The following is a 22,530-nucleotide window of genomic DNA, read 5'->3' on the forward strand; positions in this document are numbered from 1 at the left end:
CTTCCCAGTAACTGCGTTGATCAGGGCACGTGTGATGTTACGGGACACATGTTGGTGTAATGCGGGCATGGCACACCTTGAAAAATAGTGGCAGCCTGGGGACTGCATAACGTGGCATGGCAGCCAACATCAGTCTGCATCAGGCCTCAGTGTCCACAAGCCTAAATGGCAACATTTCCAGGTTCACTAATTTGGAAATCTGCACATTTAGTGCTATGGCCTCTTCGTGGGTGGCTGGGTATTTGCGCTTGAGTTCAAAGGCCTGAGGTAAGGACATTTGGACGCTGCACAGACACGGAAGTGGATGTGGTCGCTGATGGTGCCTGTGAAGGTCCAGGTGCAGGGCAGGAGACATCCGTGCCTGCGCCTTCGACAGGGGATTGGCCAGCACGTAACACAGGTGAAGAGGAGGCAGTGGTGTGACTCCATGATGGGAGGAAGGAGGATCAGGGTGAGAATTCTGTTGACCAGACTCTTGGCTACTGAGACTGGACGTGGTGGAAGACAGGGTGGTGCTTAACCGACTGGAAGCATTATCTGCTGCAATCTAACCGACCGCCTGGTCGCACTGGTCTGACTTCAAGAGTGGTGTCCTGGGCCGCCCTGCAAATTGGGACATGAAGCTAGGTATCGTGGAGATGTGGCGCAGATAATGTCACTGTCCGCAGCAGACACCATCTACGGAAAAAGTACACTGGATCTCACAGATATTTTCTGGATGTGCACACTTTACACAGAAGATGCAGCTCAGATAATGTCGCTTTCTGCAGCCGCCTAACTATTGTACGCTATTTAGCGCAGGATGCGGCGCTAAAAATAGATATTGCTTAGAAGGACTTTTGGGTCTCTGAAAAGTTTTTCTAATAAAAATATTCCTATATTACTCCCTACACTGTCTGTCCATTCCTCAGCACAGCTCTACCTGACTAAGACTGAGCCGAACACGCGTCATCGGGTGCTATATAGAACCCAATGACTCCCTCCAGCCAGCCAATCACTGTAATGCCAGTAACCAACATGGCTACAGCATTACAGTGAGGGTAGTACTTACCTGCACGTTTATTGGCTGAGTAGCAGCCAAGAAACATGCGGGGAGGAGACTCAAGCATTGAGCTCAAGCACGTGCGGTATGCGGCCGAATACCGCCATATGCCGAGTATCGAGATGCTCGAGCCGAACTGGTGTTCGGCCGAGCATGCTCGATCAACACTAATGGTCATGTCTCTACTTTAAAAATGCTTGTGCAAGTACAGTATATGCATGTATTTTTAATTGTTTTTATGTATCTTACTAAAAAATATTTTTTTAGGGGCATTCTCTTGAAGACATCCTCTCTTGAAAGATACGCTAGCCCACAATTTGGTGAATGGTGGGGTCTGTTTTCTCACATCCAGAAATCAGTTGTTATTGTCGGGGAACGTTTGTCTGGCAGATAAAATTAATCAAAATGAATGGCCAACCATGCAATGCATGGGTAGGCCAAGTCAACTCAATGAGCTTTGTTCCGGAACTCCGTTCATGATGCCTATGTACTATAAAAAGGTAAAAAGGTGTTATGGAAAGGGCATGTCTTAGTGAGTGCCTTCTAGATCTACAAAACCTTTGAATCAAAATTGTTGTACCCTCATTTCTATCGCCAAAACAATGGATGCTTATATTTCTGCTCAACTTTAAATGTATGTTACAAGAGGTAAGTGATAAGTAGTATTATATTTTAATTGGTAATTAAGTCAACATAAAGCATTTTGCATAGTCTAAATATAAATTAGTAAGACAAAGCATATTTACCTTTTAAGTTCACAGTGATGATATTATCTCCAACCAGGTATCCACAAGGTAACATTTCAGGCACTTCTGTGTTATTCGATCTAACTATATCACCAATACTATAACTGGTGATGGCATCTGAGGTTAAACCTAAACTAGAAGCTGGATCCACACGGTATACATATTCCTAAAATGCCAAATAGATTTGGATTAAAAATGTATTAAATTGAAGCTGAAATATAATACAAAGATTGAACATAGTAAAATAGAAAACTCTATCCTAGGCACATTTATTTCCAATTCTGTTGGCTAATATAAGTAAAATCTTGCTACTGGAACACAAGCGCAACATGACATATCATGAAACTTAGTAGCACGTGTATATTTTAAAACTATAACATGGCTTTATTGATGCACAGAATAAATGGTACACTCTGTTAAAAAAGTTAGCATTGTTTTAAAGGGGTTTTCCCATCACATACATTTTAACGGGGCCACAGAAAATAGCCAAGCTCTGGCTCGGCTATTTCCGTCTGCCCCATAGTAATGAATGGGAGCGGGGGCTGCGCATGCGTGGTGTGCTCTCATTCACTTGCATGGGAAAAGCGGAGAGCAGCGCTTGGTGGTGGACGGACCACAGGTTTCCAGCCACCACTCTCTCTGCTCCGTTCTCCTTCACAACTCAGTATAGAGGAAACATTAAAAGACTTATAGATCAGGAAAAACTTTTTCATTAAGTTGGCTATAGATGGATCGTGGTTGTTGACTGTTTTTGGAAGTCCTATAAAACTGAATGGAGAGAGCTGAGCATGAGTGGCCACCTCTCCAAAGCTGCCATACAGTGGCTTGTTTTTGAGATGGACGCAGGTGGTAGAGGTGGGACTCACATTCATTGGAATTTTATGTATCCGGTTGATATGCCATAAATGTCTAAAATGTCTTATTTGCATAAGAAAACGTATAATTTTCTAAAATACTTCATGCATCAATTCCTTACAGTATGCAAGATCTTTGATTTCTGTCATTTGTCATTCAAATAAAACCTTTAATGTTTGCTTTATTTGATGGACACACAGGTGCTTAGCTCGCAACAGTTACATCATAGCTATCTGAGCTACTTCTTGTAATAACTTCTGCATCTGTGTGCCCACAGACAAGCACCGATTTTTGAAGGATTCCTATTGAATGACAATCTTGGAGATCTTGAAAACTTAGATGGACTGATAAAGATTATATTAGAAAACTATTTGAAAAATAACATTTATTTGTTCAAATCAAAATACCACTGTTAGGCCTCTTGCACACGAATGGTATTTTTTCGTTTACGTTCCGATTTTTGCGTTCTGTATACGGACCGTATACGGAACCATTCACTTCAATGGAACCGCAAAAAAAACGTATGTCTTCCATTTCCGTTTTTCCGTTCCGTTCAAAGATAGAACATGTCCTATTATTGTCCGCATAATGGACAAGGATAGTACTGTTCTATCAGAGGCCAGCTGTTCCGTTCCGCAAAAAAACGGAATGCACACGGACGTCATCCGTATTTTTGGTGGATCCGTTTTTTCCGGACCGCAAAATACTGAAAAAGCCATACGGTCATGTGCAAGAGGCCTTATTATGTAGTATAAGAATAAAAAGTTTACCATCTCCAGACACTGCTTTCAAATACTGCTGATGCAGGAGGAAAAATCCATTGGCAATATTAGTTTTTTTGTGTTGTGATAAGTAAAGGACACCTATGGCTTTGGCACTTTACCTTATTCTGTCCAAAACATCAAAGGGAACGCACGACAGACCTAAAAAATTATCCTACAGCTATAGATGTGTGATGGTCTAACAGAGTAGCATAGGGGGATTGATTCTTAACAGAAACTGAAGTTGGAGTTAGAGAGAAGAGAATGTGTCCCTTTTTTTTTACTTTTTTCTAATCTGTTTTAATTTTCAGATTTTTTTAAATTCTATTTCCTGAATATGATTATGGTGGAGACCATCTTGCCTGAGCTGTTCTTAAAAGCATTTAGAGACATGCTTTATAGCAGCCACATGGACCATAGGCACAATAGACTGGGGGACAGGAGGTGTTGGACGGGGGGCTCATTGACTTTCATTGGAGATTTTTTAGGCATGCTCTGTGACCTGTGCAGAGGTTAGGAGGGAATAGATAATCTGTGATATCACCTATTGTGAAGGATTCTATGCTATCTATACACATAAGTGATATCTGTCATTATAATCCTGCATGTAATGATAAGCAGATAACTGCAGTAAAGTGATCTGTACAGTCAAAGAAGTGGTGACTATTATTATGCTTAATGGCCAGTGCAGAAACTGCAAAATTGTATATTTTCTTATATACGTATAGATAGTGACATTGAAAGATAAAAATCACATCACCAATTTTTTATTTTTATTTTTCAAAATATGTTTAGCTTAAAAATTTGATTTAAACAATAGGTGATTATCTGATGACACATTTCCTTTAAAAAATACAAACACATATGGCAAGAAATAATGAATGCTGGAGTCGCAGCTCCTTTTCCTCCTGCCTCCAACCCTGTCATCATCTGAAATTAATCCCTTTTTAGAGTGCAATGTAGCAACACATGAAGTTTAATTTTAATGAAAAAAAAAAAAAAGCTCCTTAAATCTGCCATTAATGCAAGGTAGTTGCTCTAATGTGCTTTACTGGATAATTGTTTCTGATGACAAATTGTGAAAAAAAATAGACTCATTGATATTGCAAATGTCTTGCTTTTTATGAAAATGTGCATTTTTTTTTTCAAATGCGCTATGCCACTTGTATAATTGTGTTACGAGTGCAAGACACAATTAAAGATAATGGAGCAGAACTACTAAAACTTTCTGCAATTTAGAAGCATAAATGTAGATGTGATGGTCAGATTTAAGCTACTTTCACACCTGCAACGTGAATTCCAGCAGGCGGTTCCAGCAGAGTACTGCCTGCCGGAATTTTCCAGATCTGGCACTGCCAGATCCAACAATGCCTGCTGGGCCCGTTAAGTATAATGGGGTCCAGAGGAGATTCGGCCGCATTCCGGCAAAATTGCCAAGAATCGGTTGGACACAAACCGCTGCATGCTGCAGTTTGTGTCTGCCCGATTCTGGCAGCCAGATCATAGTGGTGCAGGTGTGAAAGTAGCCTTAGATGTTATGTCAGGACACTTTTCCCAATGCCAGCTTAAGGCTGGATTACTTTAGACCATTATTTTGCATGAAAACATGGTGCTTGCCATTAATAAATCTGGAACATTTCACAAATTCACTAGGCCAAGACCCTTTCCAGTGTCTAGTGAGGTGGCAAACATGTCTTAAACGCTAAATAAATGGCCCAATGTGTTGGAGTTACCTTAAATAGACGTCTAATAACTGCATCTAGGACATCCCATTTAGTTTTCCCACTGACACCAATAGATCCAATTAAATATTGATGACTTTTTGCATCCTAAAAAAAAAGATACACATCATCCATAAACATAAAAATCCAGAAGTAAACGAGAATACATGTATTTCACATACCAGTTGATTAATGTTTAAAGAGAACCTGTCACCTCTCCTGACATGTCTGTTTTACCAAGTGCTTTCATTCTACTTGTAATAGCAATTCTGGAGCATGGTAGAACATCGACTTACAGTATAAGCACAGATGCTGAAAAATTATTATTATATGGGGAATGCCAGTAGATACTAAAACGGACATGTCATGAGAGGTGACGGGTCCTCTGTAAATAAGTAGTACATAGGGCTTCTCCAAATTCCACCCATTATTTACAAGAGTCTCATGCAGGGGCTTCATCAATATGATGTAACAGCGAAGGGCAAAGAATCTTGCTCTGGCAATTAAATAATTACCTTGGTCTTTCCAAATCCTCTGTTAATAGAAACTATAATTTTGACACTTCTCCCTTCTTTGTGGCATGTTCCATTTCTAGAATCTTTAGCATCATCTAATAAAATATCTGTTGGAATAAAAAAAAAGAATGTCCCTTTATATTAAGATAATGCTTATCAGTATGTTACATTAGGTTATAGATATTTAAGACCTTTTGTTAAGATAGGTCATCCATATCAGATTGGTGAGGACTGGTACATGACCCCAGTCACCCCCCCCAAGCGATCGGTTGCTTGCAGTCAGCCTCGGAGATATGACAGATAGCACCTCTCCGCTACTAATCACGTGAACTAGCAGCGATATCCATCCATATAAGCACATTGTTCATACCTGTTGCTATGGTTTCTGCTATATTCAGATTATTTAACGAAAGACCGAGAGACTGCCGTGAAGAGGAAGATGATGCACAACTGGATGATTCAGAGGACGGTTTTGCTTCTTTTCCTGGGGTGTTTGTCTCAGCTTTTAACCTGTCGTTCTCAGCTTTAAGTATTTCAATTTCATTCTACAAAGTATGACATCAAGTTAAAGCATTAGCATTTACTGATACAACTTTAGCAAAAAGAAAAGCTTTACACTATTTAAAAACTAAACTAAAAATATGTAAAAAAAAACAACTCATACAACAGAAAGCATCAAATTTTACTGCCACAAATGTTAACACCTCAATCATGAAACAAAAGAGGAATTTTAAACTCAAAGGTGCTAATGAAAATCTGCCATGACAGATGTCACATCAAACAAATTAAATAATTCCTTTTTTTCAACAGAAACTGTGTTGCTTAATTAATTCTAGTTTTTAGGCTTAAGTCTATTTCATCTGTATTCTGAATAGCAACTTTGTTCATGGGATTTGGGAAGTATTATATGTTTAAAGAGGTTGGCAAATTTAATTAGGAACCAGAAAAGTGTTTACATTTATACAAAGACATTTAATCACTGTCGCTCCATTCCGGCAATTGGGGAAACATGACTGCTTAGGTCAGTGCATAACTGAAGAGGTGTAGGTGACTGCAGATGAAATATTCCACCTCTGGTTCACAGGAGACTGGAAGGAGTGGGGACAGGAGCTTCAGCGCTGGAATGGGGTGGTGGGTCTCTTTTCTTTATTTATTTTAAACACTTTCATGCCCCTTATTACATATATTTTGGGGTCAGACAACTCCTTTAAAGGGAACCTGTCATCAACTTTATGCTGACTGTACTGAGGGCAATATAAAGTAGTGACAGAAATGCTGATGTCAGCGGTGTGTCACTCATGAGCTGATGGTAAGTGGTTGCTGAGAACCAGCATCATAATCATTGCAGCCCAGGCCTTAAAAGAGTTAAATCTACCTGAGAAGAGTCCTGGTTATACCTAATCTCCTGCTCTCCCACCCGTCTGCTGATGACTGTTAGTTCTCTCCTAGAGAGAAAGGGAGAAAATTAGGTAGGAGCCTGTCAATCATCAGTAGGTGGGCAGGAGATTATGTATAACTGACTCTTCTCAAGTAGATTTCACTCTTTTCAAGGCTTGTTCTGCAATGATTATGATGCTCGTTCTCGTCGACCACTTACTTTTAGCTCATTTGTGACACACCGCCGTATGCGTTTTCTTGGACACAAAAGAAAGCGATCTGGCACCCAATGGTTTTAGTACCGGATCCGTCTTGGTCATTTTAGAGATAATACAACGGGGTTGTCCCACAAAAAATATTCAACAGTCTTCAAACCAGCACCTGGATCTGAATTCTTCTGTAATTGCATGTAATTAAAAAGTTAGTATAGCCACTGAGTTATTCAATAAAATGTATCTGTATAGCGCCACCTGCTGTTTGTTTTCTTTGTCCTACTTACTGAGAAGGCCGCACATGCTCAATTTTATCTTTTATCTGCCTCCTGAGCTGTGATAGGGAGAGCATGGACACGCCTCCAGAGCTGCAGCAGAAGAGACACGCCCCCTGAGCTGCAGCAGAAGAGATGCTCCCTTTTATCTGCCATATTGGTATAAATCTACTAGAGCAATGGATGGGGATATAGCAGGATCCATGTGAGGTAAAGGGCTGGTTCTAGCTTTGTTAGAAAGAGATTGTCATGATCTACATGATCTCTGATTTTCATTTTTTACATTAGTCATGGTATAATCCCTTTAATAGAGGATTGTCCTAACTGGACAAATCCTGACTTTATGAGGTGCACCGCTACCTTGAAAGGAGGAGGATACCTGACAGAGGAGCTTGCTACAGGAAAGCACAGTAAAGACATATTCACCTTGTATTATTGTACTAGCCAGGTACAATTCTAGAGCAGGGCATATTAGTTGAAGGTAATAGCAGCAGCCAGCCTTGGAACAGTAGGCAAGATAAGGAGGGGCACAGACAAGATGGAGAAATATGTTATGGCTGGAACGGGGGCACTAGGGGTTTAGTTAATCAAGAAAGGTAGTATAAACAGTGATAAGATGGTAGAACATTTTATAAAACTTTCAACCATATTATCCCTATTTGCACTACCTTCTTTGATCAACTACGTGGTAAGCACCCCTGCTCCAGCCATTTTTCTCCAACCTAATTATCTATTATCCAGAGCACTGTCCATTTAAAATATCCCCTTTAACTTTATCATCACTATTTAATATACTCCATATATTTATTATGGAGTCTACATTGGTTTATTGCATATTTATCAAATGTCCCACTTAACATAACTAATCCAGTTTTCCTACTCCAGCCTGCTAGTGGAGCAAAAATTTTCAAATGATAAATCTGGAGTGAAACTTATTAACAAGCTTAACCATGGCCATTTTTCTATTCATGTTTTAAAACTGGAGTAGTGTAGAAATGCAAAAAGTCACAAAATTTTTGTGCAAACGTGCAGTAATTCTGGAGTGAAGGCATGATAAATGAGGGCCTTTGTGCCTTGTGTAATGCTTTATGGGATAATTTAATTGTTGCTATTGTAGAAGTTCAATGTTTAATTACTAACCTGCATACGGTTCATTGCTTCTCTGATTTGGTCAAGGTGATGAGCAGAACTGAGGGCTTCAAGGCGTATGTCTGTTAATTTGAGCTCTTTTTCCCGAAGTTCACCTTTGAGCTGTAGAATAATCTCAGCTTCTGCTTCAGTACATTCACAGATCCTTAGAATAGGAATAACCATGTGCTAGTAGTTATTTGTGCAAGAATGATTAATTTATTGTGTGATTTCAGTGTAAAACAAGAGTTGTATTAGGCTACTTTCACACTCGCATTTGGTGCGGATCCGTCATAGATCTGCACAAACGCATCCGTTCAGAATGTTTCCCACTGACCGTTCGTATTATCTTTAACATAGCCAAAACGGATACGCCTTGAACACCATTGAAAGTCAATGGGGGACGGATCCATTTTCTATTATTGCCAGATTGTGTCAGTGAAATGGCTCTGTTTCATCAGATGGACACCAAAACGCTGCAAGCAGCGATTTGGTGTCCGCCTCCAAAGCGGAATGGAGGCGGAACGGAGCCAAACTGAGCCAAACTGATGCATTCTGAGCGGATCCTTATCCATTCAGAATGCATTAATGGCAAAACTGATCCGTTTTGGACCACTTGTGAGATCCCTGAACGGATCTCACAAACGGAAACCAAACCGCCAGTGTGAAAGTAGCCTTAGAAGAAAACACAACTTTTATCAATAAATAAGGAAGTACTCAACATTTTCTTTTGTTTTTAATGTCTTCCTGTTTTTAGAACAACAACAAAATCCAATTCCAATTTATACTAGGAATACCCTACTAGGGCATTCTGCGTTAATAGAGGGGGAACCCTTCATATGAGTTCCTTGAGTGGATAACGGCTACAAAGCGTATCTCTAGCTCTGGATGACTCTGAACTTTCATGTATATATGGACAGTTTGTTTATTTCAGGAGGCCCAATGGATGGCTTCCCATGTAGTGGTGCTGCAGGACTATTAAGCAATTTTTGTCCTGCCCCTAGCAGATTGTAATAAACGGGTCAGCAGATTCAATTCTTGTACAAAAAATATGACTTGAATCAAAAGTGTTCAGACTTCCCTTAAAGGTTGTATATGACACTCTTAGGTCTTTTGGGACTGTAATTTTGGGACTGTAATGAACCTCTTTCAAGCTTTTTAATGCAAAGACCACTATAGACATGGCTAAATGCATGGTAGTGGTAGTTGAGCGAATTGAAGTCAAGCAAATTGATTTCAATCGGAATGTCAGGAAAAATGTAACTTGTCACAAAGCCAAATTGTATCGCTCTTCGTAGTAACAAATCTATTTTTCATAAAATAGCGGTAAAAAAAATACATACTCACCTCATCCATTTGCTCATGGAGAGGCCGTCGTGGCCATCTTGATTGAAGAAACTGTGTGAACTCTCGAGCACAGTGACGTGGTGCAGGTTTTTTAATCAAGATGGCCCTGGCGGCCTCTCCGCGAGCAAATGGATAAGGTAAGTGGTTTTTTTTTATTAACCCTAATTAACCCCTGAAAGGCCTCAATTTTAATGATAGATGCTGAAATCAATGATGAACGTGGCATCTGAGGGGTTCAATGACGGGGGCTGGCTTGGTGAAATTCATAGAAGCATCCAAATTGAATTTTTGATAACTTCAGTCATCTCTAGCAGTGGTGGTTAAAAACACCCTGTTTAATAACATACTTTATTATTAAATTAAAACATGGTCCAAAAAATTATCCCTTTTTTGGTGGTAGATGCCTTTTTCTCTGTCTTCTGACCTGTAAATGGTGGCCAACAATTTTGAAAGATTCATTGTAATTGAATGGCAAAAGATTCAGATTCGTCTGGAATCCAAATCTTTAGGAAGTTCGAGATGAATCTTTTAGAACTGATTCATTCATCTCTACCCCAAATGAAATCCATAAGATAGTAAGGATTTCAACTTTTTAATGGTTAATGATTGCTGCACAAACACTTGGATAAAGAGGGGTTAGTTACTGACATAGATTTAAGACAAGGTTTTTTTACTCTGAGAAGGAAACGGTTATTATTTCATCACAAGACTGAGTTGTGTTGAGTAGTTGTTTTTGTTTTAAAAATGCTCAGGTACCAATTTATGCTTTATTTCAAAATAACATTCTCACTTCTAATGACCCCATCCTAATGATTATTATCATAAACAAATTACTGTCAAACTAGTGAAAGAATGTCAGAGAAGAAAGATAAAATGTAATGGGATATAAATGCTTTTATAAATTTAAAGTAAAGCATCGCTTAATAACCTAAACCAACTTAAAGTGTGCCTTTAGTTTAAGGCAATTTCTGATTTGTCAAAAAGAAATTCAGGAGTTTTGATCAGTTGGGGTATCATGATCACCAACTGCCAATAAACTTTTGATGTGTCTCTGTAACGTCATTACTGTTTTTTCAAAACTAGGGTGCATTTTAAAACCAATATCTAACAAATAGAGGTATACCCAAATGCAAGCCTTTTTCTTTGTTTTCTTTTCCTTTATATAACAAGGATACAGTTCATTTCAGCAATTAAGTACATCATCCACCATTAACACAGCACACAGCATTATTTAAATTGTCTCAAAAATTGTGAATTTGCATTCATTTGTGAATTGGTCATTTGGGATATGTTAATAAACTTTAGTGCATGCATGCTCAACCTGCGGCCCTCCAGCTATTGCAAAACTATAACTCCCAGCATGCCCAAACAGCCTACAGCTATCAGCCTACAGCAGGGCATTGTGGGAGTTGTAGTTTTACAACAGCTAGAGGGCTGCAGGTTGAGCATGCCTGTTTTAGTGCATAAGCACATGCAAATTTGGAATAAGAAAAAAAGGGCCAGTCACATGCACCACACGGTGTTTTACCGGGATCCATGCTTGTAGATCACAAGGCCATTTTGCCTTTTCTTCTGTGGCCAGTTTAAAGCAAACCTGAATTCACACAACAAAAGATGTATGGATTTAACTAAAATAACATTGCTCAAAAAGCATGTACAAAAAAGTATTTGTCCGGACCCACATCCGGTTATCTGACCTTTAGTTATCATCATTTTGTAGTGTATAACTTTTAGTTACAACAGGCAATATTTATTTGACTTGAGGTTGATGTGAAAAAAATCTAACTATTTCAGGCTACCTAAAGGATAAGCTTTAGTGTTATATAGAAATATACAGCAATTATGGTACCATCTCAAAGTAGATGCAATTGTCATTTCTGAATACTGAATTTCACATCCATGGTCATGTGTCTCATAATAATTAAACCACTACTACCACTATCAACTCTTTTTGACAAATTTTTGTTCTAATAAAAAGCTTCTTCGGGATGACTACCTAAACCTGCAATAAAACATGGTCTTTTAGAGGAGTGGATCTCTCAAAGAAGTGGCCAAAAACAAAGAAGGTAGGAGAATTGGGCACCTATGACCCTGTTGCTGGTTCACCGTTTGGCCTTCCTTGGACTACTTTTGGTAGGTAGTAAGAACTGCATACCAGGAATACACCACAAGATCTGCTGTTTTGGAGACACTCTGACCTAGCCCTCTATGTAGCTATCACAATATGGGTCTTGTCAAAGCTGCTCAGATCTTTACACTTGTCAATTGTTCCTGCTTCCAACACATCAACGTAAAGAACTGATTGTTCAATTGCTGCCAAATATATCTCATCTCTTGACAGGTGTCAGTGTCACGAGATAATGAATGTCATTCACCAATGGTTTTAATGTTTTGGCATATCAATGTGTACTATATGTATGCATGTAAACAGAGATAAAACTGCACTTTTATTGAAAAATCTAGTAACTTACTCTGAGTTGGATGGCGATTGTTTTAATGTAGAACAGCTGGAATCTGCAGAATTATGTTGTAATTTTGGAGAAGATGGTACTGAAGAATCCGTAAGCTCTTCAATATCTGAATGGGAAGACGGTGGTTTGTTGGACTTTTTCTTACCAAAGGCTTGCTTGAAGGAGCTTCTCAACTATGAAAAAAATACTGTGTTATCTATCTAACGGTGTACAGAGATGTCTCTATGACTCTGTAAGGTTCTTGTACCACCTACATGACTACAAATATAGCATTGACATAAACAAGGGGAAATCAAAGTAAAGTAATAGGGGCATGGTTGCAATGCTGATAAACAGTCCTATCATTCCATCTAGTCTAAAACCCAAAACCATGCAGTATGATGCTGAGATCGTGACATTCAAGTACCGGCATGTTGACCTGTCAGTGGGATTGGTATCCGAACCAATTGGGGTTTTGATTCTGGGCCCAATCCTATAGCTAGGTGGGAATTTAAGGTTTCCTATGTAAATAACTTGTGATTGCATTTGAATTCAGGGCTATTCACTGTGCCACTTACTACAGACTGTTCTGGTGATATGACTTTTGGCTTGTTTCTGGATTATCCCTGTGACTGCTGTCCCTGCTTATATCAACTGCTAAACGACTCTGGCATGTCTCTGGATTAATCTCTCATGTGCTGCATTTATCACGTCTGTCTCTCCTGGTTTTTGACACTGCTTACTTACTACTATTTGTACCTTCCTAGTCATTCTGTAACGGCTGCTACTTGTGTGCTTGCACCAGTTTTCTGTTATGAGCTCCGCAGATGTATTCTGTTTCCCTAGCAGCCAAGTCCATCCTGCCTTGTAGTGGCTAGAGTGCATACAGAGGAAACCTTAGTTTCCAACTACCTGCAGTGGTATTGTAAGTATGGCAGCAGTTTTGGGGTTTACTGACTGAGGTCCGGGTGGTGATTTAAGTATTTATTAACAGACAGATTCCCTTTAACACAGTAAAAGTCAATCTGCTAAATCTAGCACTGTCTTACCTGCATAAATGCCTTTCAGTTATAAACTTTCTTTAAGTGGGGGCTTCTATGGAAAATGAAAGGTGGAATCGGATTGGTTGCTATGGGCAATTAAGCCACTTTTCCATTACACCAGTTTGTTAAATCTCCCCAATAGTCTTTAAGAAGAACTCCCGCAAAAAAATAAATGTATTCTCTGACCTGCTAGAAAGGTACATGATGTAAACTATAGTGAATGTAATTTTCTTAACTGTGTCTGTATTTGTGAGCTTCTGCTTCTCATCTGTGTCTGTGTCATGTGACCAGCATGTGACTAGAGACTAGAGAAGTAAGTGACTTCCTGCCCTGTGTCAGTTGGAGATCAGAGAGATGGTCACATGACACGGCTAAAAATTAGAAGGGAGGGGATAACTCAAATATAGTAAATGATGAGAAGATTATATTCAATACTGATTACATCATGTAACTTTCTAACAGGTCAGAGAATAAAAATTTAGGCGGTTTAGGTTGTAGTAAATATATATGTCTAAATGGACCTGGGCTCTGTTTTTTTTTTTTTCATACAGATCTACAAATTCCCTGTTTAGCCATAGAGTTAAATGATACATTAAAGCTGTAAGAGCTTACTACATAATGTTAATACATTAAACTCAACAATAAAACAGTATGCAATCAGCACTTTAGTGGCCCTTAGTGGTGGCTGCAGGCAGACAGAACATTATACAGTAATTGACTCTATTTATTTATTTATATTAGCAACATGATAGATCAGTGGTTAGCCACTCACTGGTGCCTTGCAGCACGAAGGTCCTAGGTTCAAACCTGACCAAGGATAACATCTGCATTGAGTGTGTATGTTCTCCCCGTGTTTGTGTGAGTTTCTTCATGGTACTTCAGTTTCCTCCCACATTCCAAAGACATACTGATAGGCAGCTTAGATTGTGTACTCCATTGGAGACAAGTGATGATAACGTCTATAAAGCACTTCAGACTGTCAGTGGATATAAGTGAGTGAAATAAATAAAAATTTATATATTTATATACATATATTTTTTTCTTTATAAAAATTATTAGCACTTAATGTTTTTTTTTTGGGGTGTTTAATATTGATGATCTATCCTCAAGATAGATCAACAATATCTGGTCAGTGTGGGATCCAACACCCACCATTCAGCTGTTTGAAGAGGTCGCAGGGCTCCAGCAAGTGATGTGTCCTCCTCGCTTTTTACCGGGCACAGCGCCATACATTGGATAGCAGGAATGAGACTTGGCTGTGCCTGGGCCATGTGAATGTTGAATGTGACTAGACTAGCCTAGGAAGAGGCCACAGCATTCATGAAGCACCGTAGCCTGTTACAATAGCTGATCGGCAGGGGTGCCAGGAGTTGGACCCCCACCAATCTGATATTGATGACCTATTCTGAAAATAGGTCATCAATATAAACACCTGGACAACCCCTTTAAGTTTTAACCTATTTATTTGGCATTCAAGCATAGACATGCACTTGGGACAAAAATCTTTTTAATGAATCTTGTCTGTTTATATGATTTATTAAACCAATTACACCTATGTGAAATTCTAACTCACAATTACAACTATACGTCCTTCTTGTAGGACAATCGCTTTAGCTATTAGTCTTTTATCTTTACCCAAATGGGTGACATACCTCCAAACATAGTGGGTGACATTTATCAAAACTGTAGTTCTCGTACACCATTCATGATCCCCTGTGTTTTCGGAGTGAGATGCGCCTAATTTATTAAGAGGCAGATGATTCTTTCTGGCCTTCTGTGTGTCAGAAACGTAAATCTATGCCAGCTAGGGTGTTGGTGTAAACTTAAGCTATAAGTTACGCCAGTTTCTGATGCAAGTTATAGTAAATCCAGAGGGCTGTGATAGACTCTACTCCTCTACTGTGCCACTACGCTTTTCTTTCCACTTTAGAAAAGTGTCAAGAATCTAAAAAAAGTTGCAAATTATGGATCAAATATGGCATGCATCATAGTTTGTGACTTTTCATCGTCACAATAGTGGCATAAATTATCCTCAGTGTGTCATTTAATGTGTATAACCCATTTATACCCTGATGTCTACTATGGTGATGCTACCAGTGGTAAAAATAGCTTTTTGGTAAGTTATTGAAAACAAAAAAAATACCTGCATACAGATGTAGCTAAGCTAAAATTGATTCTGATAACATGTCATAGTGTTATCTCATGACAAAAGCCATTGATATCCATTGAAAAGTCAGTTAACATTTTGTTGCCATTTTTTACTTAACGTGTTAACCATCAACTTTAGCTCGGCTGCATCTGCATATGCAAGAAGAGTCAGTAATTCACATGAAACCTTACAAGGCTCATTACTTCTTTAAATGAACTTTATTTGCATCAATATATTTGCCCAGCATCCATCAATATCAATTAACATGATGTGAAACAAGAGCATTCAAGTAACTTTACTTGTGGGTGGTTTTGCTTTACTCATACCCCCCACATAAAAGTAGAAGCATTCCACTCAATAAGTAATGTGTTAGCAAATCAAATGGTCATAACAAAACTCACCTGAACTTATGCTATAAATATTACCCCAAAATCCTAAAATCATTTATAATGAGGTACTCATAAACTAAGTCTAGATTTTAAAAATGTTTAAGATATTGACAAGATAAACCATTTAACAATGCAGAATAAAAGAAGCAGAACAAAATGCAAGGATGGAGCAAAAAGCAGGAAGCAACAAAACATCTGACTGCCAGTATATAAAAGCTAAGAGCTTAGCTGAGCTTCTATAATGTAGATGAAGTTGCCCTTCTACTAAAACAGATTATTCTATAGCTCTGATGACACTTTTGATAATGCACATTATTAGATTTGTGGAGAAGGGTAATTCATCCGGGCAGTTATTTTAACTGGAGTTGGGAAGGATCTTTTTAATCCCTAAGATAAGGTAAATTGGCTTCTATGTTATGGGTTTTTTGCCTTCCTCTGGATAAACTCTGCAGGACAATAGGCTGAACTGGTGGATCTATTTAACCTTACAAACTCTGTTAGTATACTACTATGTTCCCAATCATGGCATTTACCAGGATTAGTGGCATAAATAGTATATTATCATATACATGGATTAAATATTTTAAATAATATCACATGCAATGCTTATTTCATATATGTACATGTAAGAGGATTTGAATTGTTACCTTTACTCAAAAGCATACCTACAATTTCAGGTGACTTTACGGAATTAACTATTGTGTGTGTAAATAAGGAATCATGCAGAATAAAGATGGTTACACTCCACTACTAATTATATCTAAATGCTCAGTGATAGGGCAATCCTAGTAATATAGTTATCAAATATCACGGCACTCAATAGAATGTTGTGATGTTTGTACATAAGGAATAACATTATATCTGCATTATATGAATTTTATCTTACATTTTTCCTCTGTTTCCCCTCTGAAGTTTCCAGCATTATTGTCAGGTTACCTTGATTTAGTGTGTGGAGACTAGCTGCTCTGATATCTCCTATACACAGCACAGATAGTGCACAGAACAAAGAGATCCTACTCCCCTATCTCTATGTAAAAGCAGAAGCATGGAGGACATTATAAGGCAGTGTAACTGTGAATTCTGTGGTGAGATAAAAAAACTTGCTACAGTCAGCAGCATCTACGGTATGTGTGTTTTTGCCTCTAGCAGATCAATTCTCCTTCCTCTCCCCTTCATAGACTTGTCCGCAGTATGTGACCTGATCCCTCAGTGACCTTAAAATCCATACTGTCCTTCAATAGAAATTTGAAAGTCAATAATCAGTGCAGGAGGCAAGGGAGAGGAGAAGAGGAGAAGAAGTGATAAGTATAAAAAAGAGGCATTTTCTATTACAATGCTCCTTAGAACACATAGAACATAGAACATTTGGACAACATAGCAATATCAAGAGTATATTAAGTACAGGATCTGAGATTTTGATATTTCAACTTAACTTTCTGAATTCATTGTATTAAATTAAGACTTAAAGAGGTTATTCGATGTTTTGTAACTGATTACCTTTCCTCTAGATAGATAATCTGTATCTAATAGATGGGGGTCCAATACCTGATACCTCCACCGATTAGCTTTTTGAGAAAGCCCGGCCTTCTCACTGGTTATCCTAGACCCCTGACATCATGCTCATCTGTCACATTGCCTAGGTGCAGCTCAGCCCCATTCAAGTGCCCCCCACTAATCAGATGCTGATGACCTATCCACAGGATAGGTCATCAGCTACAAAGAGTTAGACAATCCATTTAAATATTACTACATTTATTTTACCTATCTAAGCTCCTATCCTATCTGGTTTTAAAACCAAAAATAATGCAGCTAAACATTTTATGTTAATGGTTTGGTCTGTGAATTAAAAAAAAAAGATAAATAATGTAGGCAGTGGCTTTTTGTTGTGATTGTAGGCTGTTTGAGCATGATGGAAGTTGTAGTTTTGCAACAGCAGGAGGGCCGCAGGTCGGACATCCCTGCCTTAACAGGCTTATCTAGCTTGAAAAGATTTGAGCAGCTGCATATTTGCTAAAATAATAATAATAAAAAGACTGTACTCACCTGTCAAGTACCTGTATTCTCATGTGCTGCTTGTTCTGCACCAGTCTCATGGCACATGCACACTGCATGCAATCAATGCCTGCAGCAGTCATACAATATCTATAGCACATTACCGTTGCAGGCAATGATTGGCTATACAGGTTACATGCTGCTATGGTACGTCATCAAACAGAGCTTGGTAGAAAACCAAAAGACTACTGGCTCTAGAATGGTGGAGAATTTAACAGGCGAGCATATGCTTTTGTATTTTCAAGATATGCACCTGCCAAATTTTTTTCAAAAAAAATCTGACCAACACTTTTAAAAGGTGAGAAAAGAAGCAGAATGTCTTGGTCTGATCTGAACACTTTACTTGCATCCATGCATTTAAGCAGGATATGTGAATTCTTCCCTGACCTCATTGGTAATCTATTTATATTCTATGGCAGCAAGCGCATTTGCCTATATGTATTTAAGCTTTTGTGTATGTTTATTTGATACATGCAATAAGTCATCTGCCTAGCATCCAAAAAATGAGCAAAATTACAGCAGCCATGCTAAAGGAGTACTTAACATGCCAGACCAGTCAAGGTTCTATATTCACCTCACTTGTATTGAAGTTCACCTTGCGAGAGATGAAAATAAATGAAATGGAATGACAGCAGGTTAGTGTCAAACGGTAGTGCTCATTTATCAGACCGATTCTAGATTTTCGATTTGCCTAATCACATTGCATAGTTATATCTCTTCTGGGACTGCAATAAGGTAGACACAATGAGTTTTTCCAGCTACTGAACAGATATTTTTTTCCAATTTAAGCCATTTGGTTTTATTATATCTAAATGTTTATTTTTGACACTATGCATGGATGTACAAAGTAGCATACATAAAACACACAACAGCACATATGACTTTTAAGGCAACAAGCAATAAACAAACACAGGGACAAGAAATAAAAGATGTTTCTGTAGATAAAGCTAACTGTGTAGATTAGTCACGGTGAAGGCCTTTTTCGCAAACTAACAGATAATCAATCGTCTGATGGTTGAGCCGAGGTGCATTTGCATGAAGTAATCATCTCCTCTGCATGGGGATGAACAATTTCTACTGCGATCATTCGTTCCTATACATATTCATTGTTTGCTGGCAACAGATCCCTGGTCACACAGGTCAGTTTGCTGCCATCAAATGATGGTTTTACTAGTTTATTTATGATAGGCTGCACATTTACATAGGATAATAATCAGGAACCAACCAAATCTTGTTCCCGATAATTCCCCTAATCCTTAACCTATGTAAAAGGGACTTAAAGGGTAAAGATAATGATGACCTCTCCTCAGGATAAGTTATCATTATCACATTGTCGGGGGTCACAGCCCTGGCACCCCCACCGTTCAGATGTTTCAGGGAGCGGTATTGCAGCTCAGCTCTATTGACCTGAATGGGGCTGAGCTGCAACTAGGAAACGTGACCAATGTACTGTACATCAACATCACTGGCCTAGGAAGAGGCTGCAGTGCTCACAGAGTTTCGGCATCTTCTAACTATTGATCGGCAAAGGTCCCGAGTGTCTGACCTCCACAGATCTGATATGAAAGACCTATCCTGAGGATAGGTCATCAATATTTTTTCCAAGATAACCCCTTTAAGAGAGAAGGGGCTACAAAGTAAGACTAAATTATTATGGCATACATTTAGGATAAAGTTTGTGTCATTAACTGTTTAGTTTATGGGACAATTTAAATATATATTATTTATGGTCTCACATTCATTTAACAATCATTTTCAATATACTCTATAAGGTCATATAGAGGTAATAGATGATTTTCCCTTACTGAGACCCTTGTCTATTCAGTACAAACAGCAGCTGTCACTCTGGAGGACCTGGTGCATACATGTATTACACAAATGCTCTATTAATTTCAGTGAGCGCCAGGTGTATATGATCAAAGCAAAGTGATAAAAGCTGATCATCGGGGCCCCAGCTGCAGGAAACCACCCTCACATACAAGCAACTAATGTATGAAAACTAGAATAGAATAAAAGTAGACCAAAGCAAAGAATCCAATAAAAGACTAACACTAGCACTTGAAAAATGACAGCTGACATCTGTCGACCTCCCCTATTTGTCTGCACTAGTTTCCATATGTAAGGTCCATTAATCACTTATTGAGAACATGAACATTTCTATAATAAAAAAAAAACCTACCCAACTTTTCTTTTTCTTCTTCTTGGAATCAACATCATTGCCACTACCGATGCTAGAATGACTTGTAGCACTATTGATGCTAGAGACACTTTCAGAAGAGTGCTGTCTTCTAATCCGCATATCTGCTGAAAAATAAACTAGCTGGTTATTTTCTCTGAAGATTTTAGACTTTTATTAGGCTGGTTTGCTTTAGATAAAATGAAAACTCATATCCCAATTCCATGTTTTTCAATGTTTTCTATTTGTATCCAAGCCTACTGTATATTTTAATCACATATTAGATCACAGTGATTGAAGGAACATATCTAGGATTGGACTTGGCCCACAACAGGATCCTCCAATGAACCGAAGTTCTAACACAATAAGGAGCTCCTAAATTTCAGTAAAAGAAAACACTGAATCTGACTAACAGCCCATTGTTTACTACAAGGGGCAATTCACAAATAATTTATAAGAATGTATTAATGACATGACCTGTGTGCAACGTAAACATGATATCAGTTATCATGTCATTAAAAGTGGACATGCACATAATCTGCATATATTATTGATTGTAGGCCCTCAGAATTGTTTCCCTCTGATGGGCTCAATGTATTTTGTGCTAGCACTGTAGTTTATTCCCAGTCTCACCTTATTTTTCTATTTTTATAACTGATATTAAAGCAGTACATTTGTTACTTTAGCAAGATCAGAATGACAACAGTTGTAGTCTTAAACTGAACCTTCACAATCAAAGAGATCCATAAAATGTTGCAGCTACCATGAAGGCCACCTGTAATTCTTACTCGGTATTTGGACTTGTTTTACTAGTTGAACTCTTTTTTAGGTCACAATGTTCTGAACAGTAGGTATTTAGTGGTGTTATAGAATACATGGGAATATTTGGAGGTTTATGTAAGTCATACACAATAATAGACATAATAGTTCTGCTTAGATTCAAGAAGAAGCGCAACTGAATCAGCAACAGCTCACAAAACCTCTATGTTGCTTAATTGCATTCTATAATTCCCAACAGTCCAATTTGGATCAACTTCCAGAAACTATATAACTATATTTAGTTGCATTATAACATACAGTAATACTGTGTTTAGATGAGAATCAAAATAATAGTCAAACGCAAGATATATATACTGTATGTGTATATATATATATATATATATATATATACACACTCACCTAAAGATTTATTAGGAACACCTGTTCTATTTCTCCTTAATGCGATTATCTAGTCAACCAATCACATGGCAGTTGCTTCAATGCATGTAGGGTTGTGGTCCTGGTCAAGACAATCTCCTGAACTCCAAACTGAATGTCAGAATGGGGGGAAAGAAAGGTGGGCTACAACAGCAGAAGACTCCACCGGGAACCACTCATCTCCACTACAAATAGGAAAAAGAGGCTACAATTTGCACAAGCTCACCAAAATTGGACTGTTGAAGACTGGAAAAATGTTGCCTGGTCTGATGAGTCTCGATTTCTGTTGAGACATTCAAATGGTAGAGTCCGAATTTGGCATAAACAGAATGAGAACATGTATCCATCATGCCTTGTTACCACTGTGCAGGCTAGTGGTGGTGGTGTAATGGTGTGGGGATGTTTTCTGGGCACACTTTAGGCCCTTTAGTGCCAATTGGCCATCATTTAAATGGCCTGAGCATTGTTTATGACCATGTCCATCCCTTCATGACCACCATGTACCCATCCTCTGATGGCTACTTCCAGCAGGATAATGCACCATGTCACAAAGCTTGAATCATTTCCAATTGGTTTCTTGAACATAGCAATGAGTTCACTGTACTAAAATGGCCCCCACAGTCACCAGATCTCAACCAAATAGTGCATCTTTGGGATGTGGTGGAACGGAAGCTTCGTGCCCTGGATGTGCATCCTCAAAACTACATCAACTGCAAGATGCTATCCTATCAATATAGGCCAACATTCCTAAAGAATGCTATCAGCACCTTGTTGAATCAATGCCACGTAGAATTAGGGCAGTTCTGAAGGCAAAAGGGGGTCCAACACCGTATTAGTATGGTGTTCCTAATAATTCTTTAGGTGAGTGTATATATACTGCCTCTGCCTGTCCCAAAAAAAAGTTGCCACCAAAAAATGGTCACACACTCTAATATTTAATTGAACCGCCTTTAGCTTTGATTACGGCATGCATTTGCTGTGGTATTGTTTCGATAAGCTTCTGCAATGTCACAATATTTATTTTCACCCAGTGTTGCATTAATTTTTCACCAAGATCTTGTATTGATGATGGTAGTCTGACTGCTGCGCAAAGCC

The 22,530-nt window shown here is 38.5% G+C and overlaps 1 protein-coding gene across 7 annotated transcripts in view; it reads right to left on the reverse strand.

Annotated features, from left to right (window-relative positions):
• NAV3 (neuron navigator 3) overlaps window positions 1–22,530 on the reverse strand; it is a 542,271-nt gene that overhangs the window by 35,309 nt on the left and 484,432 nt on the right. For 5 of the 7 annotated variants that reach the window (XM_044280408.1, XM_044280405.1, XM_044280409.1 and 2 more), the window contains 8 exons: window positions 21,662–21,718; window positions 20,242–20,363; window positions 12,451–12,623; window positions 8,645–8,798; window positions 6,011–6,185; window positions 5,641–5,747; window positions 5,138–5,233; window positions 1,789–1,954 (listed from right to left, as the gene is read on the reverse strand). In XM_044280408.1, coding sequence (XP_044136343.1) covers window positions 1,789–1,954; window positions 5,138–5,233; window positions 5,641–5,747; window positions 6,011–6,185; window positions 8,645–8,798; window positions 12,451–12,623; window positions 20,242–20,363; window positions 21,662–21,718 — 1,050 coding nt within the window. Of the gene's footprint in view, window positions 1–1,788; window positions 1,955–5,137; window positions 5,234–5,640; window positions 5,748–6,010; window positions 6,186–8,644; window positions 8,799–12,450; window positions 12,624–20,241; window positions 20,367–21,661; window positions 21,719–22,530 lie in introns of all 7 variants that reach the window. The other 2 variants (XM_044280407.1, XM_044280406.1) reach the window with 2 other exon arrangements.

This window comes from Bufo gargarizans, chromosome 2 (assembly GCF_014858855.1).
Source record: "Bufo gargarizans isolate SCDJY-AF-19 chromosome 2, ASM1485885v1, whole genome shotgun sequence".
In the NCBI taxonomy this organism is placed as follows: Eukaryota; Metazoa; Chordata; class Amphibia; order Anura; family Bufonidae; genus Bufo; species Bufo gargarizans.